Source organism: Marmota marmota, unplaced genomic scaffold (genome assembly GCF_001458135.2).
Source record: "Marmota marmota marmota unplaced genomic scaffold, marMar, whole genome shotgun sequence".
NCBI lineage: Eukaryota > Metazoa > Chordata > Mammalia > Rodentia > Sciuridae > Marmota > Marmota marmota.
This window is the reverse complement of record NW_026000253.1, coordinates 475,536-496,182: the sequence shown is the minus strand read 5'-3', so window position 1 is coordinate 496,182 and position 20,647 is coordinate 475,536. Positions and strand designations below refer to the sequence as shown.

The following is a 20,647-nucleotide window of genomic DNA, read 5'->3' as shown; positions in this document are numbered from 1 at the left end:
GAGGAAACTGCCCAGAGTCTTACTATTAGCTTGTAGTAGAGCTGGGACAGGGACTAAAGTCTGATTACCTTGAAGACCATAATCATGCTGTTCTAGGTATGAAGGAGATATTCTCAGACACAAAATTGATCAAGTAGTTTATTTCTGGGTAGTTGCTTTTAGAAATCTCCTTCTTCTGTGTATGTTTCTGGCATTGAATTTAAGAATACAACTTTTTTTTGTTTGTTTAGATCACAGCTTTTTGTAGCTCTCTAATCTGGTGCAGTTTTCTTTTTCTTTTGAAATCTGCCAGTCTCCTTTACTACTAATATTTATCAATTCCAGATTTCTTCTGTCTCTCTCAAGGGACTGGACAAGATCAAGATTATTAACCACCTAGAATTTTTAGTAGGTGAATATCTTATCTTCTCTATAGGTAGAGAACAATTAATTATCTGACTTCAGAATCCATGCTTTTTCTAATATATCTCATACTCCTTGAATCATGAGGGGGGTTATATCCAGATAAACCCATCATGAATTGAAGCATCGTAGCTGAGACATACAGATCTCTATGGAGTATAGATTATTTCCCCTGGTAACCATCATCAAATTGAAATTTATTAAGTTAACCACTGGTAGTCAGGAACTATCTATACCTTAGGGAAAGTAAGAGACAATTTTGCTTTTCTAAACATGTGAACCTTGGCTCAGAAGTATCAGTTTCACTTGGAATCTTTAATCTAGTTATAAATGCAGAAACTTAGCCCCACCCCAGACCTTCTAAATCAGAATCTGAAGTTCTTCCAGATCCTCAAGTAGTGCATATATAAAATTTTGAGACATACTGTTCTACGTAGCATGGTATTATGATTTAGACTGGCTTGCAAAAAGGGACAGACTCTTTTTAGCATTCATCTATAGCCACAGGTGGAATAATAGTCCTTATTCATCCTGGATTACTCAATACTTTTTCTAACACTTTAATAAGTGTCCATTTTCCAAGCATAACTGGAACTTATCTAGAAAAAAATTATTTTGAGCTGCCCCTATCTGATACCAGTTGAAAATAATGAGTTAGAACTGGTGAGAGAGAAGTTAATTGAGTTATAATTTGGAACTAAAATGAGAGTTTATAACATTTCTTTCTCATTGATACTAGGAAAACTTCATACTTATTAAATACATGGACAAACAGACTGACATCAACAGTGATATGAGGGCCATTCTTGTCGACTGGTTGGTGGAGGTACAGGTAAGCCTGAAAACTGCTGCCTTAAGGAGCTTCTGTCTCTTTCTTTGGTTATTCATTCCACAGTACCAGCCAAAACATGGTAAAATTTTACTGGATCCCCAGAGCTGAAGAAACTATAATTCCTGCTCTAAAGGAGCTTATGATTTAGGGGGGCAAGATAAAATATGCAGACACATAAGTATAACAAAGTAGAATATACTAAGTACTCTAAGTATGTTATAAATAAAATACTGTGAGAACCTATTATAAGGAGAGACTTTCTAAAAGAGACAGTGATGATATGTTGGTTCTATCATTCTCAAAGTCTTATAAAAGTGTATCTAGTGATTTGAATTTGGGGTCATTGAAAAAGTCTTCCAAGTTTGAGTGGAATGGGTGATAGGGAGGACAATATGGCAACAGACATGATAGGCAGATGTCTGTTGAGGGATTGAGGAAATTCCACTATGGATACTTTATTATTTTATACTAAGGAATGAGAGCCCAGAATACTACCTGGCACATAGTAGGGAGTCAATAAATATTTGTCAAATGTATGGAATGAATTGCTATAAAATTTGCAAGGAAATATAAGGCATAGTCAGTATATTCTGAGCACAGTTTTACTATATAATTGAGAAGAAAAAGTAGTAGAGTTTTCTAAGCTTGATTAAGTGCCAGAAAAGTGATTTAGGCTCGCTTTGGTGTGGCAAACAAGGGAAATGTGGTAGATACAGTATATTTTGACATCAACAAAGCATGAAAATGTCTCTCCTCTTATGGACATTACTAGTAAATTAGTTTAAGAGTAGAAATTGAGTAGATCTTAAGTAGATGAAATAGAACCCCAAAGTTTCTGATCATTACCAAGTTAGAAATTTCTAGTGAATTGCCATTGGACTCTGAAATTTAAAGAGGCCTTTTCTATTGTTATTGCATTTTTTAATTTTGAGAAACAGTCTTGCTGAGTTGCTTAGGGCCTCCCTACGTTGCTGAGGCTGGGTTTGGACTTGTGATCCTCCTGCCTCAGCCTCCTGTGCTGCTGGGATTATAGGTGTGCACCACTGTACCTGGCAGGTTTCATTCTTTCTGTGGGCGAATTATATTCCATGGTGTATACGTACTGCACTTTCTTTATTCATTTATCTCTTGATGGACACTTAACTTTCCATTTCTTGGCTATTGTTAATAGTGCTGTAATAAACATGGGAATGCAGACTGCTCTTTGAAATGCTGATTTCATTTCTTTTGGAATGGGATTTTATTTTATTTTCTATTTTTAGTTTTTGGAGGAATCCCCATACAGTTTTCCATAGTAGCTGTACTAATTTACATTCCTTCCAGTGGTGTGCAAGGATTCTTTTTCTTCCCTTCATCACCAACACTTGTTATCTTTAATTTTTTTATAACAACCATTCTTACTAGAGTGAAGTGATGTCTCATTGTGGTTTTGATTTGCATTTCCCTTATAATTACTGATGTTGATCATTTTGTCATGCACCTGTTGGTCATTTGTATGTCTTTGAAAAATGTCTATTTAGATCTATTGTCCATTTTTAATGTTTTTTCTTATTGAGTTTTGAAGCTCCTTATATATTTTGAATATTAACCTCTTGTCAGATTTATCGTTTGCAAATATTTTGTTCATTCTGTTGGTTATCTCTTCACTGTTCATTGTTTCCTTTGATGTATAGAAGCTTTTTAATTTGATGTAATCCCATTTGCCTGTTTTTTAATGCTTCCATTTTCTGTGCTTTGGGGATCTCGACCAAAAAAATACTTGCCTATTCCAATGTCTCATATTTTATATGTTGATTTTGTATTGTACAACTTTGCTGAATTCATTTATTTGTTTTAATTATGGGTTTGGTTTGCTCTTGTTTTTCAAGTTCCTTGAGGTGCAATGATAAGTTTTTTAATATATTTTTTTAGTTGTTGATAGACCTTTATTTTATTTATTTATATGCGGTGCTGAGAATCGAACCCAGTGCCTCACATACACCAGGCAAGTGTGGTACTACTGAGCCAGAGCCACAGCCCCTAGGTATAATGATAAGTTTGAGATCTTTCTTCTTTCCTTCATTTTTTTCTTCTTTTTTGTTTTCATACTGGGGGTTGAACCCAGGGGTGCTTAACCACTGCCACTGAGCCACATCCCCAGCCCTATTTTGTATTTTATTTAGAGACAGGGACTCAATGAGTTGCTTAGTGCCTCTCAGTTGCTGAGGCTGGCTTTGAACTCACAATCCTCCTGTATCAGTCTCCAGAGCAGCTGGGGTTACAGGCATGCACCACTGTGCCCGACTCCTCAACCATTTTTGTATTGAAGTCTCTCTTTCACTTTAAGTCTACTAATATTATCTTGTATATTGTTCCAATATTTGGGTGTATATATATTTAGAATTTTTTTATCAATCATTATATAATAGCCTCTAGTCTCTTTTTACTGTTTTTCATTTAAAGTCTATTTTATTTGAAGGAAGAATGGGCACTTATACTCTCTTTTTTATTCCATTTTGCATGGAATATTTTATTCCTTACTTTTTACTTTCATTCTATGTGTTTCCTTAGGGGTGAAGTGAGTTTCTTGTAAGCAACATATAGGTGGGTCTTGCTTTTTTTTTTAACTCTTTTCAGTCACTGTGTCTTTCCATTGGAGAATTCAATCCATTTAAATTTGATGTGATTGTTGATAGATAAGGTCTTAATTTCAGCCATTATGTAACTTATTTTCTAATTTTGTGTAGTTCCTTTTTTCTCCTCCTCTTAACAGTCTTCCTTGGTGCTTAAGTGAATTACTCTAGTACTATGTTTTGATTCCTTGCTTATTATTTTTAGTTTGTCTATTATAGATTTTTGCTTTATGCTTACCACGAGGCTTAAAAACCCATCTTTTGATCATAACAAGCTATTGTGAAATAATATTTGTTTAACATGATCATAAAGAACAGAAACAAAAGCAGAAAATATGTTAATAAGAAAACTCTACAGTTGTGTTTCATTCCTCCCCATATTTTGAAAATTTGATTTTCCATTTAATATTTTTCTATGTTGCCTATCTCTTAACATATATTAAGGTAGCTATTATTTTTAATTGTTTCTTAATATTAAAGATATGAATGGTATATATATATATATATATATATTCATTCTGAAATTTCTTGCATATTTACTCTTACCGGTGAGTTTTATACCTTCCTGTGTATTTTAGTTTGATGCACAGATGTATTGGCATTTTAAAAAAATTGTAGTAGTAGATGGACAGAATGCCTTTATTTTATTTGTTTTATTTTTATATGGTGCTAAGGATTAAACCCAGTGCCTCACACATGCTAGGCAAGTGCTCTGCCACTGAGCTACTGCCTCAGCCCTGTATTGGCATTTTAAGTAATCAATTCTATATCAGTTCTTTTCCTTTTTGGTTTAGAAAGGTCTTTTTCAGTTCAAAATTACATAAATATTTCTCTGAATTTTTTCTAGAACATTTATAATTTCATCTTCACTTTAAACCCTTAGTCTGGAATTTATTTTGGTTTTATGTCAGCCTCTAAATACATATACCCAGTGATTATCCATTTATCCTAACCCCATTTATTGGTTTCATTGTGCACTGCTTTGAAATGTTATCTTTAGCCTATATGCTTGAGTTTATTTATGGTATTTCCAATTCCATTCTGTTGCTCTGATTGCCTGTTCTAACACCAGTAATATATTGTTTTTATTATTATGGCTCTGTAATACATTTTATTGCCTCTTTACTTTTCTTTTACAAAATATCCCTTGTTGTTCTTTATATATTATTTCTTTCAGGTAGAATACTTTTGTCAAGTTTTCAAAAATAGTCCACTGGGATTAATTCAGGGAAAATTCACATATTTACAATACTGAAATTTCCAAGCCAATTATGCCATATCTGTTTAGTTATCAGATCTTTTTTTTACCATTTTAATTTAAAAAATCATCTTAATATTGGTCCTACTGACTTAAAAATGTTTTTTCTGGGTATTGAACATTTTTAGAATGTTATGAATATCATCCTTTTTTCTTTTAAATGTATTGCTTGTATATTAAGAAAGCAATTAATATTTTTTTATATTTATTGTGTGCTCATCCACTTTGCTGAATTTAGTAATAGTTTATTTAATTTACTCTTATACCTTATTTGGAATTTCTGCATCTCTATTCATAAATAAGATTCTTTTGTAAGTTTTTGGTGAAGGGTACTATCACTTCTAAACTGTGTTTAGTGCTTTAGCAAGTTAATACAATTAGGGAAAAGTTCCCATAATATTAATTTAATGCAAGAGTTATATTTTCCTTGAAGAGCTTGCCTATGATCCCACTAATTCATGGTACCATTTATGTGTGTGATTCTTTGAGAATTTTTTCTGATAACATCAATGATTATTGGCCTACTCTCCTAGACTCATTTTTGTAGGTTTTCTTTTCTTAAACTATCTATTTCAAGGATATTTTCACAGTTATCATAGATTATTCATGGCATTCTTGCATAATCCTTGAAATGATTGTTTTTCACATTCATAATGAATGTGCTATGTTATCCTTCTCCCAGGTGCTGTGTACAAGTACGTTGTGTCTTTTCCTTAGAAGAGATTTTTTTTCCAGTCCTCTAGTCATTTTCAGAAAACAATTTCGTGGAAAAATATATAACTTTTTCTGGTTTTTAAGTTCATCATCAATATTATTTTTTTCTTATGAAATTGTATTTCATTTCCCTAGCTTCTTAAATTAAATACTTAGTCTATTTTAGTTATTTCTGACTTTGCTACACATTTTCTTCTACATATGGTTCTAACTTACCCCATTAGGTTTTTTTTTTTTTTTTTTTGGTGGTGCTGGGATTGAACTCAGGATCCTTATGCATGTGAGGCAAGCACTTTACCAACTGAGCTGTATCCCCAGCCCTTACCCCATTAGTTTTGAAATATAATTTTGCACCTGTTTTGATTTTTCTCAGTTATCTGAAATTATAGTTTTTATTTAATTTTTGACCCAGGTTTAGTTTCTGTTGTCATTGTTTTCTTTTCTTTTTTTGTGGTGCTAGGGATTGAACCCAGGGCCTTATGTATGCGAGGCAAGCACTCTACCAACTGAGCTATATCTCCAACCTGTCATTGTTTTCTTTAAACCACTGCTTACCTTTTTGTTTCAAATACTTTCCTTTTCTTTATTTTGTTTGGTTTACTATCAGTGTCTAGATTTGTTATATTGTGCATAAACAATGTGACCCAAATGATAATTTCTGCTTTTTAAAAGCTAATGAGATTTTCTTCAGATATAACAAGTTTTTTTATGAATAACTCACTGAAGAACTGTATTTTCCATAGGGTACAGAGGTCTAATAATTATATAATTTATATGCCAATTTATGTTTTTCTTAATATACTGAAGTCTGAGAACATTGTGATAATTACCCACAATTGTTGTTTTCTTAATTTCTACTGGCATTCACTCAACTCTTTCATACCACCTTAGCTTCCCTGCCTCTTACATTTTTTAAAAGTGCACAATTAATATATGTTTATAATATGTATATGGATATGTATTCGTGTATATTTTTGTATATATGCATAAAATCAACCACCCTTTCCTCCTATGTAAAGGAACATCATACAAGTTCAATTTAACAGTTTACTTGATCATGAAAATGTTCCTAGAACATTCTAGACCAAAGGTGTTCAGACCACTACATAAGCAGGTTATACCTATAGCTGGAGACAAGTAAGTGACATACACAAGCAGCCTGATTGACTGCACTTGCATTTGCTTTATGTGGTCATGTTTTGTCAGTTTTCAATCTCAGATTGGCTGGAAGTTCAGCCTCTGTGATTGGCTAAGACTCAGTTGCTTAGTTACAGGGATATACTCTTGTTTAGGTTACCACCTGCTTGCATATCAAGCTAGGTTGTAATTCACAAAAGCATGCTTTAGGCCAAAATTATCCCTCAAATACAGAGGCTAGTTTAGGCCAAATTTATTTTGCTTCAACACTCCTTTTCTTACTCTCTGGGGATAATAATATAAACATTTAGAGTGTATCCATCCAGTTCATTTTTTGTGTGTCTTATCATAAAGTTTTAACTGTCCTTTCTTTAAAAATCTTAAATTATATGAGTAATATATTAATACATACGTATATACTCATGTATGACCTTATAGAGATATAGCTTTTTAAATCGGTATGTATTTCACAATATTTTTGTTATATGAATAGATCATGCTGTATTCATTGATCTGCAACTTGCTGTTTTAATAATAAATCTTAGTAGTCTTTCAATATAAGTGTAGTTACACTACATTCTCTTAAGCTGCTTTATAATTCTCTTAAATGGCTATGATCTTTATTTAAGCAACCCCTTTGATAGAATTTATTAATTTCCCCTCGAGCAAGATGAGATAATTTGCACATTTTAGTTCACTTCTTTATCTGCTTTTTAAAATAAGCTAGACTTTTAAATACAAATCATCAATGTTTAATACATTATGTTCCCTATGAATAATTATTTTCACATTTCTAGATGTGGGCCTTTTTTCTCTTATTTTTTTCTGTTATATTGTAAGTTCTTTTAACCTAAAGGTCCAGTCTTTCTTTGCCCAAGAAAGAAATTTGTATCTACACTTTCTGCCGCAGTCCGGCTGCAGCAAAATAACCGGGGGGTGACGAACAACTTGTGTAGATTGATACAGTAGGAGCGGGAGCAGTTTATTGCAGGACAGGAGCAGTATTTATACATTCCACACAGCTTATCTAATTAGCATAAACTAGATACATCAGTCAACCAATCAGGAATCTCTACACCTAATGGCTCGGTTTTGTTACTTCTCAAACCACTCCCTCTGACATTTTGCCAGGCACCATCCAGACTTGTTTACGAACTTTAACATTCCCCTGGCAAAATGCCAGGTGTTATTTTGACTTGTTTACAGACTCTAACAACTTTCTTTGATAATTTTACCCTTCTACTTTTTCTCTCATCTTTTCTTTTTCTATTTTTTTTTTTTTACAAACTTTGTGCCTGTGGCTGAGTTTCAATAGTTAGCAGAGTGGGAGCTGCTTTGCCACCTATGAAATCTTGACCCAGAAGCAGGTTGTCTATAAGTGGTTTACCACCATATTCCCTAGGAACATGGCTCACGTAAACACACGCAGGGCCCACTGCCCCAGGCTAACTGAACCTCCGTTGGTCCTACAGTGATACCCTGTACTTTGTTTTTTTTAAAAATATTTTTATTTGTAGATATACACAATACCTTTCTTTTATTTATTTATTTTTATGTGGTGCTAAGGATCAAACCTAGTGCCTCACGTGTGCTAGGCAAGCACTCTAACACTGAGCTACAGTCCTAGCCCTGTTGCTCTGTATTTTGCCTGGAAGAATTCTGATCTTTGCCCTTCCTTTTGAAGAGAGCATAGGAGATAGTTTGTATGTATCTCCAGGATCTATTCTCTATGTCTCTGAAGTTTTCATTTATTATCTTTCATCTCTCAGTTTCATGAGAATTTTCTTAAAGTAGTCTTTGGAATGTTGATTTGTTTTTTTGGCATTATCTAACATCCTGTTTACTGTTACAAATTTTTTTAAAACTAAGTAACCATGTTATATCATAAACCAGTATTTTAAAAAAATTTAGTTGTAAATGGACACAATACCTTTATTTTACTTATTTATGTTTTATGTGGTGCTGAGGATCAAACCCCATGCCTCACACGTGCTAGGCGAATGCTCTACCACTGAGTCACAATACCAGCACCATAAACTATAGTCTTCCTTGATCCCAGAATTTCTATTTTCATAGGTTCAGGGTCCTTTCAGATCTTGTTAAGAATATACTTTTTAAAATTTCATTCTGTTCTTGAGAATGAAAAGGTTTTTTAGGTAGATGCTTGCTGATTCCTAAAAATGTTGCTCTTTTTAAAATTACTTGTTCCTTTTCATATGTCTGGTTGATGTTTTTCTGTTTATTCCTCTTTATAGAAGATGTTCTTTGAGTTTTGGAATTTGAGATGGATTTTGACCAATTTGTCTTCTAGTTCATGACATAGTGTATCTTTTATTACTAGTTTTGATTTATCTATTGCTTCCTTTTCATTTTCTCTTACCTATTTCCACTAAGAATAATAGTTATTTATTGAGAATTGGAAGAGTACTCTAGCCAGAGGCTGTTGTAAAGAGAGGGAGAGAATATTAGTACTGTGTTGAAGGGCTTCTTGTCACATTTGTTGGAGCTGCTTGAAATTACCTAGAATATCACCCCTTCTTCTCTAACCAGCACAAATACTTTCATTTGGAACCTGACACTGAGGGAACAGAAAACCATATAATGTAAAGAATAAAGGAAGTCAAGTTGCTTGGTCTTGAATGGGGAAGATTTATGGGAGTTATGATAACCGTCTTCAATAGCTGAAGAGCTGTCACAAGAAGGATTAGACTTCTTTCACATAGTTTCAAGTGGTAGAATAACATTAGAAAGATATTGCCTAACATTCAAGAAGAGGTATTACTATAATGGACACAGCTAATTTAAACTTTTTTGATACAGGGGATTGAACCCAAGGGTGCTTGACCATTGAGCCACATCCTCATGTTTTATTTTGAGACAGGGTCTTGCTTAAGTTGCTTAGGGCCTTGCTAAATTCCTGATGCTGGCACTGAACTCACAATCCCTCTGCCTCAGCTTCCTGAGCTGCAGAGATTACAGGAATGCACCACCACAACCAGCAAAGTTAAATACTTATTGTCTCTAAATTTTGACCATTCATTCAGATATTACCCACACACTTAGATGCTACCATCTGATACCCACATGTATATATGGGCAGCTAAGGGCCTATGTAAGGGACTAGAAGGAATTTATGTAAATAATGGCTGTGTTGTTTGTTCACAAGCATTATCCTCAAATGACTGCTGCTTTCCATTCCTACCCTCTTTTATCTTTATTTTTTATAATTACCTGAACCTTGATTTCTTGATATTTATGGTGATAGTCATTATCTTTCATCTCCATAAACTCTTCCCATCCTTTTCTTCCCATCTTATTTCTTTGGGCAGTGTGGTAGACAGAATAAAATATCCATGTCCTAATCCCCAGAACCTGTGAATACATTACCTTACACAGTAAAGTTGAATTAAAATCACTAATGAACGGAATTTAAGAAAGGGGAAATATTGCCTGTAGCTGTGGCGCACACCTGTAATCCCAACAACTTGGGAGGCTGAGGCAAGAGGATCTAAGTTCAAAACCAGCCTCAGCAAAAGTGAGGCCCTAAGCGACTCAGTGAGACCTTCTGTCTAAATAAAATACAAAATAGGGCTGGGGATGTGGCTCAGTGGTCGAGTGCCCCCAAACAACAACAAAAACAAAATAGACTCAAGAAAGAGGAATTATCCTGGGTTGTCTGAGTGAGTGGGTCCATTGTAATCACAAAAGTCCTTAAATGTGGGAGAGGGAAGTGGATTGTGATTTAATGTGAGACTTAGCTGATTTTGAATGAGGAAGGAGCCATAAACCAAGGAATATGGGCTTCCTCTAGATGCTAGAAAAAGCAAGATGATGGATTCTGTAGTAGAACCTCCAGAAAGGAACACATACCTGCTGACACCTTGAATTTTAGTTCAAGAGGACCTATTTTGGACTTCTGACATTCAGATCCCTAATATAATGAATTTGTGTTGTTTAAGTTATTGAGTTGTTGGCAATTTAATTACAGCAGTAATAGGAAACCAGTACAGATTTCTGAGAAAATTCAAAGCCATATTCATGGAACAGTTTAGAACTGCTTCTTGGTATTTCCATGATCATAACTTACTATGTGTATTGCTGAATTGTTGTATTCAGCCATTTTCTGATAATCATTTGCTTATGTAATATATACATCCATTTCTCCAATGCTTCTCATTCACCTGCTTTTTGGTCATCTGGGTTCCTGGCCACAAGATTAGCCTGTACAAAAGAAGGCCCAAGGAAGTGAAGCTTACAGGGAGGGTGATTTCACTTAAGATAAGGGAGAATTTTCTGTTAAAACCATTCAAAGAGGGATTAGTCTGTATTTGAAGATTTGGAAGGCAGGAACTGAATAGCTATCTTGTGGAGATGTTGGGAGGGGGCTATTAGTTAGGTGTTATGCTAGGAAAGATTTTTGTTGTTCTTGAATCCTTGGAACCTGGGAGTTATGGAGAAGAAGTATCACTGATGGTTGGTGGGCCCTCTGTGTACAGTTGTGTAAATTGTGTTTATACAAGGGCTTTAGCCAAGGCAAAAGCAGCCAGTGAAATTGAATTCATACTGCTTGCCAAGCCATGCATTCTGGCTATAGGGCTGCTGTGTACCTTTGCTGATTCATATAAAGATATTATGTAATTGATTTCTATCTGAAGGGCTTTATTTGCCCAAAGAAGCCACCTCTTTTTTTTCTTCTAATTTCCACAAAGGTACTGCATGGGCCAGCATACATTCTGGGACTGGGGTTATAGGAGAAGATTTCTTGGAGTTGGTGAAGAAAAGATAATGATAACTAAGAAAAAGAAAGGAAGGGGAGTTATACTGCTAATGATTTAATTTCACTCTGGCTCCCCGTATCTCTTAGTTCTCTTCCAAATTGTGCTATTGATACTTGCTCCCAATCAATATATTCTAATAGCATAGCTAGTTGAGAAAAGAAACTAATAATAAATCAGTTAATAGACTCTGTATTTCAACTAAATAAACGTGATCTCTTCATGTAGTTTACAAGTTGGTAACAAATGCGGAAAGCAAGAACCTCAGTATCAGAGATCAAAGAGAGAGAGAGAGTGTATATCCACTCAAGGTGCCCCCAGAGAAGGCAAAACAGCTTATCTCTCTCTCTCTCTGGCTTGAAAGACTATTTACCTATTCAAATATGTGAGGGCAGATAATACCGGGGTCCTTAAAGGCATGGGAGATTTATGCAGGTACCTTACTGAAGTAGTTTTCTGCATTCCTAGCACAGTCCCAACTGGCCAGGACTATCCATGATGTTACAGATAGTCCAGGAATATAGATCAGTATGGAGATTTTTATGGATCTGTAAGATGTGTTGATTCTTGTCCTGTTTGTGTATTCCTCCAGATGACCTTTGAGATTTGTCATGAGACCTTGTACTTGGCAGTAAAGCTGGTGGATCACTACCTGATGAAGGTAGTATGCCAGAAAGACAAGCTACAACTCCTTGGTTCAACTGCCTTTCTGATTGCAGCAAAATTTGAGGTGAGCATGAGTCCCTAAGAGAGAACTAATCTGATTTCTACCTAAAATAGTGAATGAACACGTATGTGTAGTTAGGCATGCATACACACATATGTACACAAACTTATGCATACACTTGTGTGCGTGTATCTATCCATGTGTTCCCAATTACATACTTGCATACAAATAATTTTTCCCATCAATTTTTTATCTGTCTTCCTAAAGCAGGAAAACTGATGCTTATTGGCTATGGTGCTCTATTGGTTTCCTGGAATCAGCAAGGGTCTTCCATTTCCTCTTTGAAGATGTTATGTATGCATGTGCCTAATTAAATGGGTGGTTCTTTTTAAAACTTCTTTCTGGTCCATGATTCTCTGCTTTCCAGCCTTTTCTGTTCTTCCAACTCTATCCCCATCTACTAGAGTCTTGATCTGCATATAGAACAAAATTTTTCCAAACCAGGATGCTTGGAGCTATTTAAGAGAAAATGGCTTGATATAGAAGGTAGTGAGTCTAAATGCTCCAAGTAAAGTAGTCATTTTTGAAGTTGCACTGAAGTGAGTTTCTGGTCTTTGTGTGTGTGTGTGTGTGTGTGTGTGTGAGAGAGAGAGAGAGAGAGAGAGAGAGAGAGAGACTGACTGACTGACTGACTGTAATCCTCCTAGCTACATCTCTGATGCTTTCTCCTTTCCTGGGTGCCAACTGAACTTGTTTAACTTGTTTAACTGTTATTTCTCCTTTATTTATGCTAGCAGTCATCTTAATTATATAATACCTTAAGGTTTGGCAGCAGAGAGGAAGTAACTTTTATTAAGAAATTCAAAGAACTTTAGAAATATGGATTTGTTTTTATGCTGGCTCCCTTACTCCCTCCCCAGTTCCTACTTCCTATCAGAATCCTCACTACTTCCCTTTCTACCTGCCCCCTCCCTTCTCTATCTCTTCCCCTCCTACTTTGGTCATGCCCCCTCCTTTCCTGCTTACCCCAAGAGATACCTTACACCTTAGCTTCTGTTTGGGCCTTGGCTAAAAGAAAAAGGGATGGTAGTGGAATAAAAGGGGTACTTCCTGGCACAGACCTTCAGAGTTGCTCTGAGAGCCACCAGATTCTGTTTGATTTGAGTTCCTCCACAGAAAAACAAAACCAGAGAGCTGAGAGGAAAGAGGCCTATTTACAAAAGTGTATTACCACCAGAAGGAAGATAGGACCTTTTGGGGTGGATTTTTACAGTGCCAGAAGCACCATCACAAGGCATAGGGACTGAGAGCAGTGATCTACTGTCCTGATGAGTGAGAACCAGGCATAGGAAATCTAAGGCCTTGTCAGGGTAAGGGAGGGAAGGAGGCCACAGAAAGGGGAGATAGAGGTGAGGAGAATGTACTGGATGAAGCTGGACAAAGGGGCTAAGGATTAGAAGAACTACTGTCCTGGGTGCTCCCTATTATTCCCTATCCTCTGGAGCCTGAACTTGATCATAGGAAGATCAGGAGGAGGCAGAAAGGCTCTTAACTCTTTTTCTTACCAGGCAGTTACTGCCTACCCCAGCCTTCTTCCTACAGCTCTCGCTCTCTTTGTCTCTCTTTCCTCTTCTTCCCTCCCTCCCTCCCTCCCTCCCCTTCCCTGTTTGCAGATCACAGATTGGACCAATCCTATAGTATTAGAGAAAAGGAAGCTAAGGCCCAGAGAGTGGAAGTGACTTGTTCAGGTTCTCACACTGCTGCTTTCTTTCTTCTCTCATCATCCCATCTCCACAAGTCTCCTCACAAAAGTCCTTTTGTACTTTTCAATTCTGTGAGGAAAAGATATCCCTCCTCCATAGCACTTAGTAGGGACTCTCTGTCCTGGCCACCAGAGGATGGGTGTTCTTGGCTCTAAGATTTGCTAAGAGGTGCCCCTCCCTTTCCCGTTCCTCCTCTTTTCCTCCTCTGCTCTCCCTTCCTCTTTGTTGGCCAGGGCCCAAATGAAGCTAAGGTGTAGGGTATCTCTGAGGGTAAGCAGGAAAGGGGCATGACCAGAGAAGGAGGGGAAGTGAGATAGAAGGGAGGAGAGGGAAGGGAGCAAGAAGAGAAGGAGGTAGTAAGAACTCTGCCAGGAGACAGGAACTGGGAAGGGAGTGGGGGAGCCAGCATTGTGCTGTGTGATTTTTGTAGCAATCCATAGTTATAAAGTTCTTTGAACTCCTTAATGAAAGTTGCTACTTCTCTGCTCCCAAACCCTAAGGTTTCATAAAACTAATAAATTCGAATAAACAAAATTTAAAAAGACTAACATGAAGGATAGGTTGCCTCCTACCCTTCACCCTTCTTCCCCTTTGCCTTCATCTATAAGCAGAGAGGAGAGGGATATCTGTCTGGTTGTGACTGACTGTCCTCTCCACCCACAGGAACCCAGCCCTCCTTGTGTAGATGACTTCCTGTACATCTGTGATGATATTTACAAGCGAGATGAACTGCTTGCCATGGAAATCAGTATCCTGCAAGCCCTCAACTTTGACATCAACATTCCCATTGCCTATCATTTTCTGCGCAGATATGCTAGGGTAAGAGGGAGGAGGAACATCTTTGTTCCTCCACTTCTGGGTTATAGCCACTCTATAAGCAGAGTGGCTGGCTGACAACTTCTTGGCTTAAAGTTTGGTAATCTTTATGAGGGAGTTGGGGTGGGGGGCAAGTTGCAGATTAACCCAATGTACCTATAAGATTTGAAATGAGGACAGAATCAGGGGATTTGATCAGAAAGGGACACCTGAGACATTTTGGGGGAATGTGGGCAATGTTTTCTTTCTTGAGTTTTGGTTACAGAGGAGGCCATTTTATAATTATTCATTGTATCCTACAAGTGTGTGTTCTGCACGTTTATCTCTGTGTTATAGATTATTGGGTTTTTTTCAAATAAAAAAAGGGAAGGGGCTATTTGGGAGAGTGGGACATCTTCTAGGGTAGAACCAGGTGCATAGTTGTAGTTGTGAGACTGACTCTTTGGAGGATGACTCCCACAGAAAGGGGAGGAGGGAGAACCTACAATTGATAATTTCATTTAAAATCCTAAAGGTAGCAAATTGCACTGCCAATTTCAGAATTTCCCTGTAAAAAGTCTGCTTTTGCAGACACAGACTGCTGGCCCTGTGCTTTTGTAAGTGTACAACTTTAGGGTGATCCATGATGGCAGGAGAGATACATTGCTCAAGCAGAAAGCTATTTGGACTGGGGATAGGATAATTGGAAAGGAGGTCTTCCACCTGGTACTGTTTTCTGAATTGATTGTTGAACCAGTCTTCTTGCTGTCTTTAGTGTGTCCATGCCAGCATGAAGACACTGACCTTGTCTCGCTTCATCTGTGAGATGACCCTGCAGGAATATGACTATGTCCAAGAGAGAGCTTCCAAACTAGCAGCTGGCTCCTTCCTCCTGGCCCTCTACATGAAGAAGCTTGAACACTGTGTAAATATTTGTGATGGGGGTTGGGGGTAGGGGGGAGTGAAAATTAGGGCTGTGGGAAACTCTTGGTGACAAAGCTGCCATGTATCCATAGTTTTGATTTATTTCATACCTGTACAACCTAGGGACATGGGTTTTGAAATACTTGTTTCCTTTTTCTTAGTCATAGTACCCCGTATTACAAAGAAAGCTTCCTTAAAATTCTGGTATTACAAAACAGAGTAATGAGAAGTTATTCAGGTTGTCGCAGGGGTTGGGGTGGGCCCACTTCTTATCCCTGACCCTATTCCAACCCTGTTCTTTGCAGTCCCCTCAGCAAAGCTGGCCCCTGAGGGAATTTGTTAGAATAGGACTTGAAAAGCCCTGGCCCAGAGAATATAGAGTAGTGAAAGTAACTGTGTGTATAACAGGGTACTCAGAGGCATATCAGCAGTGTGGTCTTCAAAAGAGGAAGGCCCTCAAAGCCATCTACCCCCATACAAGTAAAACTCATAATTGATGCTTTTTCAATATTATAAAATGTTGTAGATAAAGACAGCTTTAGAGAGCTTTAAATTCTTACTGCTGTGTTACATGCAATTCATAGAGAGATTATGCTTACAAATAAAGCACCCACTGTCAGTTCAATCACCTCTAAGTCCCTCTTATGTAGAAATCCTGAGCCACGACTGATGGGGAAACTTCTGAGTGCTGAGAAAGAACTGCACAACAATTGTGTAATCCCAGATAAGTCATAATGAAATGGGGGACATTTTGGGAGGACAGAGAATGTATTTAATAAAGTGATCATGATGAAAAATAATAAGCAATAATAATGTCTAGCAGGGGGTTAAAAATCTAAATCTACTATATAATCAGCATGGGTATTAGCCATAGCTCTGGAACTGTGGCCCTGGAGGCCCCTGTTGAGCCAGACTTTGATCCATGGATCCTGCTGAAGTTCATAGTTCTTAAAGGGGGCAATTGAGGGGTTTCAGGGTAGCAAACTGTGTACCAACTAGGCTAGAAATATTTTGGTGTTTTCATACTTGGTGGCTAAACCAATGAGCATCAGCTGAAGACTACAATCTTCATAATCCTGTTTTATATACACTGCCTCTCCTACAGAAAAGTAATGCAGTACAGAAGAGGTGACTTTTGAGTTGTGTCTTGAAAGATGAGTGGAAACTTGTGATAGGAGACATTCAAGGTGGAGGGAGAAATAATGGAAAAAATGTGAAGGTGCTAAGGAAGGAGTGTGATATGTTTAGGTCTGAATAAGACATCCCCTGTGAATACAGCAAAGGGTGTGTTAAAAGGGAATGGTGAAAGGTGAGACCAGAATGGTAGGTTGGTAAGTTGTGGTCATAAATGCCATGCTCAGGGAACCCACTTGACGTGTGTGTGTGTAGTACTGGTTATTGAACCCTGGACCTTGGGCATGATAAGCAAATGCACTACCACTGAGCTATATCTCCAGCCAAAGAGACCCAATTCTTATTAAGGCATTGAAGGATTTTTTAGGGAAATAACATACTCTTGTTTGTGTGTTTTGGAAACAATCCTTGTATGGCAGTATAGAAGGAATGCTAGTGAGGGAGACTATAAAGGTGGGAATACCAGTGAGTAGGGTGTTGTAATAGTCAAGGGGAAGAATCCAGGGCCTGAACTGACAGTGGCAGTGGCACTATGTAATTTTTAAAAATATTTTTTAGTTGTAGATGGACACAAAACCTTTATTTATTTTTATGTGCTGAGGATTGAACACAGTGCTTCATATGTGCCAGGCAAGTGCTGTGCCACTGAGCCACAACCCAAGTCCAACTTTCTAATCTTATTTAACATGCCCAAATATTGTGTTAGTCCCTTGATTGGCACCTTTCGTGATTACCTTTTGTCTGTGGCAGTGGTTTCCAGATAGTACTCAGGGGACTCCTGGGTTTCTAGCAGAAGTATCTAAGGGACCATGTAAATGGTAAAGGGTTCTAAATTGATAGGTTTCTTAACCCCACCCTGACTTCCTGGTAACCCCAAATATGGGCTTCCAGGTAAGCTATTTGTGGAACAAAGGAGTTCATGTCAAATACTTGAAGATATGTTTAGAAAACCACCAGCTTACAGATAAATCCTCTTCCTTTCTCTGCCTGTTGAGCTCTTGCTTGACTTTCAGCATGCACTGCAAATGTGCCCTCCTCTGTGAAGTTTTCTGTGACTCTCTGAGTTGGAGTTCATGGGTTCTGCTGCTCTGTTCCTCCAGTGTCCTGTACTCACTTCCATCATAGCACTTAGCATACATTTTGCAACTCTCTGTTTGCATGTTTGTCTCTTTCTCTAAACTAAACTCATCAAGGGAGATGGGTCCCTTATTCATCTTGGTATTACCAGCATCTTACATGGGGCTTGATAATATTAATCCTAGCTAGCATTATTTGGGCATCTCCTATGTGTTAGACTCTATTTTCTCTCTCTCTCCCTCGCTCCCTTTCCCTCTCCCTCCCCCCCCTTTCTTCCTTCCCTCCCTCTTTGTGTTTACACATTCATTTAATCCTGTAATAAAAGTACTATAAAAATCTCCATTTGACAGACTGAGAAACTGAGCCATGATGAAGTTAAAGAACTCTCTAGGCCATGCTGTTAATGGAGCTGGAATTTAAACAGGTACTGTCTCCAGTACCTTTGCTCTTAAACATTGCCATATTGCTTTGGCCAGAGGATTCTTATAGTCAAGTGAGAAAATGAATATATGGAATGACAGTTGTTAGAGCCAGAGATGAGAAACAATGTTAAGTTCCTGTTGGCTGGTGGGTTGGGAGTCAGATTTTGTTTGGGGTTTTACTTGGCCATTGGCTCTGGGCCTCATAGTAAATTACAAAATCAATCTTATTCCTTATGACTTTGGAGGTTTTCAGCTTATGTGAATGCCTGTGACCAGGGCTAACATCTAAGAGGTACATGTAAATATGGCCATCCTAGAACTTTGTGTATGAAAACTTTTGTTCTAGATAGTACCCTATAATTATTGGTTGGTGACTGTACTGTATAAATCTTTGAATATTATTCCTGCCTAAATGATAGATGGAGAGTTTGGATTTAGGGTAGGAGGGATGGAGGAAGGTTATGCTTCTTGTGGTAAAAGTCAACTGTTCGTGCTTCTTCTTCTAGATTCCTATCTTGGAGTATTACAGTGGCTACAAGTCCTCTGAGCTCCACCCCCTGGTTAGGCGGCTGAACTTCATGCTGACTTTCAGTTCTTACAATAGGCTCAAGACTGTGTATTCCAAGTATTCTCACCAGTAAGTAACTGATATTGGGCTCGTGTTCATTCATGGGGACACATTAAAATGCCAGGCCCAGACTAGTCTCACTTAAAAGAAAAAAGAATTCAGACACATTTCATATTCCTTTCTACTCTATGGTTAAAAAGTAAGAGAAAACTAAGGGCCTTAAGTCTTATTTGTTCCATGGAGTCTGTTTGGCTTTGACCTATTTTACACTGAGCAGACCCACTCTTCCTTTTGCAGGATCTTCTTTGAAGTCGCCAAAATTCCACCCTTGGACACGTCGAAGCTGGAGGAGATTTTGGGCTCTTAATTATGAGGCTGAGGGGTCTGGCACTCTGGCAGTAGCCACAAGGGCTAAGAAAGCATGAAAAGAAAATAGGCTGTATTTATTCTGTGCTTGAATTTGTCTTTTGGTTACTTTTCTTCATTCTTTACTTCTCTTTGTTCGTCTTTTTCCAAACTGATAATGTTGTAAAAATTTAAGTTGTTTTTATGAAAGAGAAGAAATTATTGTTATATTTAACAAGAAACTTAATAAAAAATTAATGGTTGTTGTTCAAATGGCTTACCTCCCTTCTTCTCTCAGAAGCTCCATGCAGAGCCCAAGACATTTTCTTTCCTGCCTAGTAAAGGCTGTGTCTCAGCATCTAGCTTAATCAGTTTCTTCCTCTCTTAGAAGGTTTTCTCCTCATGTGAAAAGGAATTGTGAACTGATGGGATGGGTGTATAGGAAGGAAGAAACTGGGGAGTGGTGCCCACACGAATGAGAAAGTCCCTTATCCCCCAGGCAGACCTCAATATTCAGAGCTGGGGCAGCTGATAGTGCAGGCTAATAGCCTTTGGTCCCAATCTCAAATTCCTTGCTTTATTTGCTGCTTTTTTTTTTTTTTTTAGAGAGAGAGAGAGAGAATTTTTTTAATATTTATTTTTTAGTTTTTGGTGGACACAGCATCTTTATTTTACTTTTATGTGGTGCTGAGGATCAAACTCAGTGCCCCACGCATGCTAAGTGAGCACGCTACCGCTTGAGCCACATCCCCAGCCCAATATTTGCTGCTGCTTAAATGATGAAAAGGTAGGGATAAGACTTTTAACCCAAATATAGCCCTATTTTCATAGTAAGGTAGCTCTTCAGAGTGTAAACATGAAAAGATACTGCTTGAAGTGGTATATTGAAATCTTTTGTTTTAAATATTTTTTTCTTAGTTGTTAATAGACCTTGATTTTATTTATTTTATGTGCAATGCTGAGAATAGAACCCAGTGCCCCACACAGGTCAGGCAAGTGCACTACCACTGAGCTCTAACCCCAGTCCCCATTGAAATCTTTTTTGACTCTAATCTGCCAAGAGAAGAAATTTCTAGCTGCAAAATCAGTAAGATGAATGCAGTATCAACCACTTGCCCAATGTTTCATTCATCAAACCTTACTAACTTTTGTTCTCTTCCTCTCTGTATCCTATCTTTGGGGTAATGTGTACTGGGAAGTTGTTTCATGTGTTATTAGAGGA

General features: G+C 37.5%; 1 protein-coding gene across 1 annotated transcript in view; it reads left to right on the top strand.

Moving 5' to 3' along the window:
• The window catches only part of Ccnb3 (cyclin B3), a 42,159-nt gene extending 22,534 nt beyond the window's left edge, over positions 1-19,625 (top strand). The window contains exons 7-12 of the mRNA XM_048796617.1: positions 1,142-1,234; positions 12,323-12,460; positions 14,824-14,979; positions 15,731-15,880; positions 19,019-19,149; positions 19,378-19,625. Of these exons, the coding sequence (XP_048652574.1) occupies positions 1,142-1,234; positions 12,323-12,460; positions 14,824-14,979; positions 15,731-15,880; positions 19,019-19,149; positions 19,378-19,447 (738 nt within the window). The 3' untranslated portion in view covers positions 19,448-19,625. The remainder of the gene's footprint in view (positions 1-1,141; positions 1,235-12,322; positions 12,461-14,823; positions 14,980-15,730; positions 15,881-19,018; positions 19,150-19,377) is intronic.
• The last annotated feature ends 1,022 nt before the right edge of the window (positions 19,626-20,647 follow it).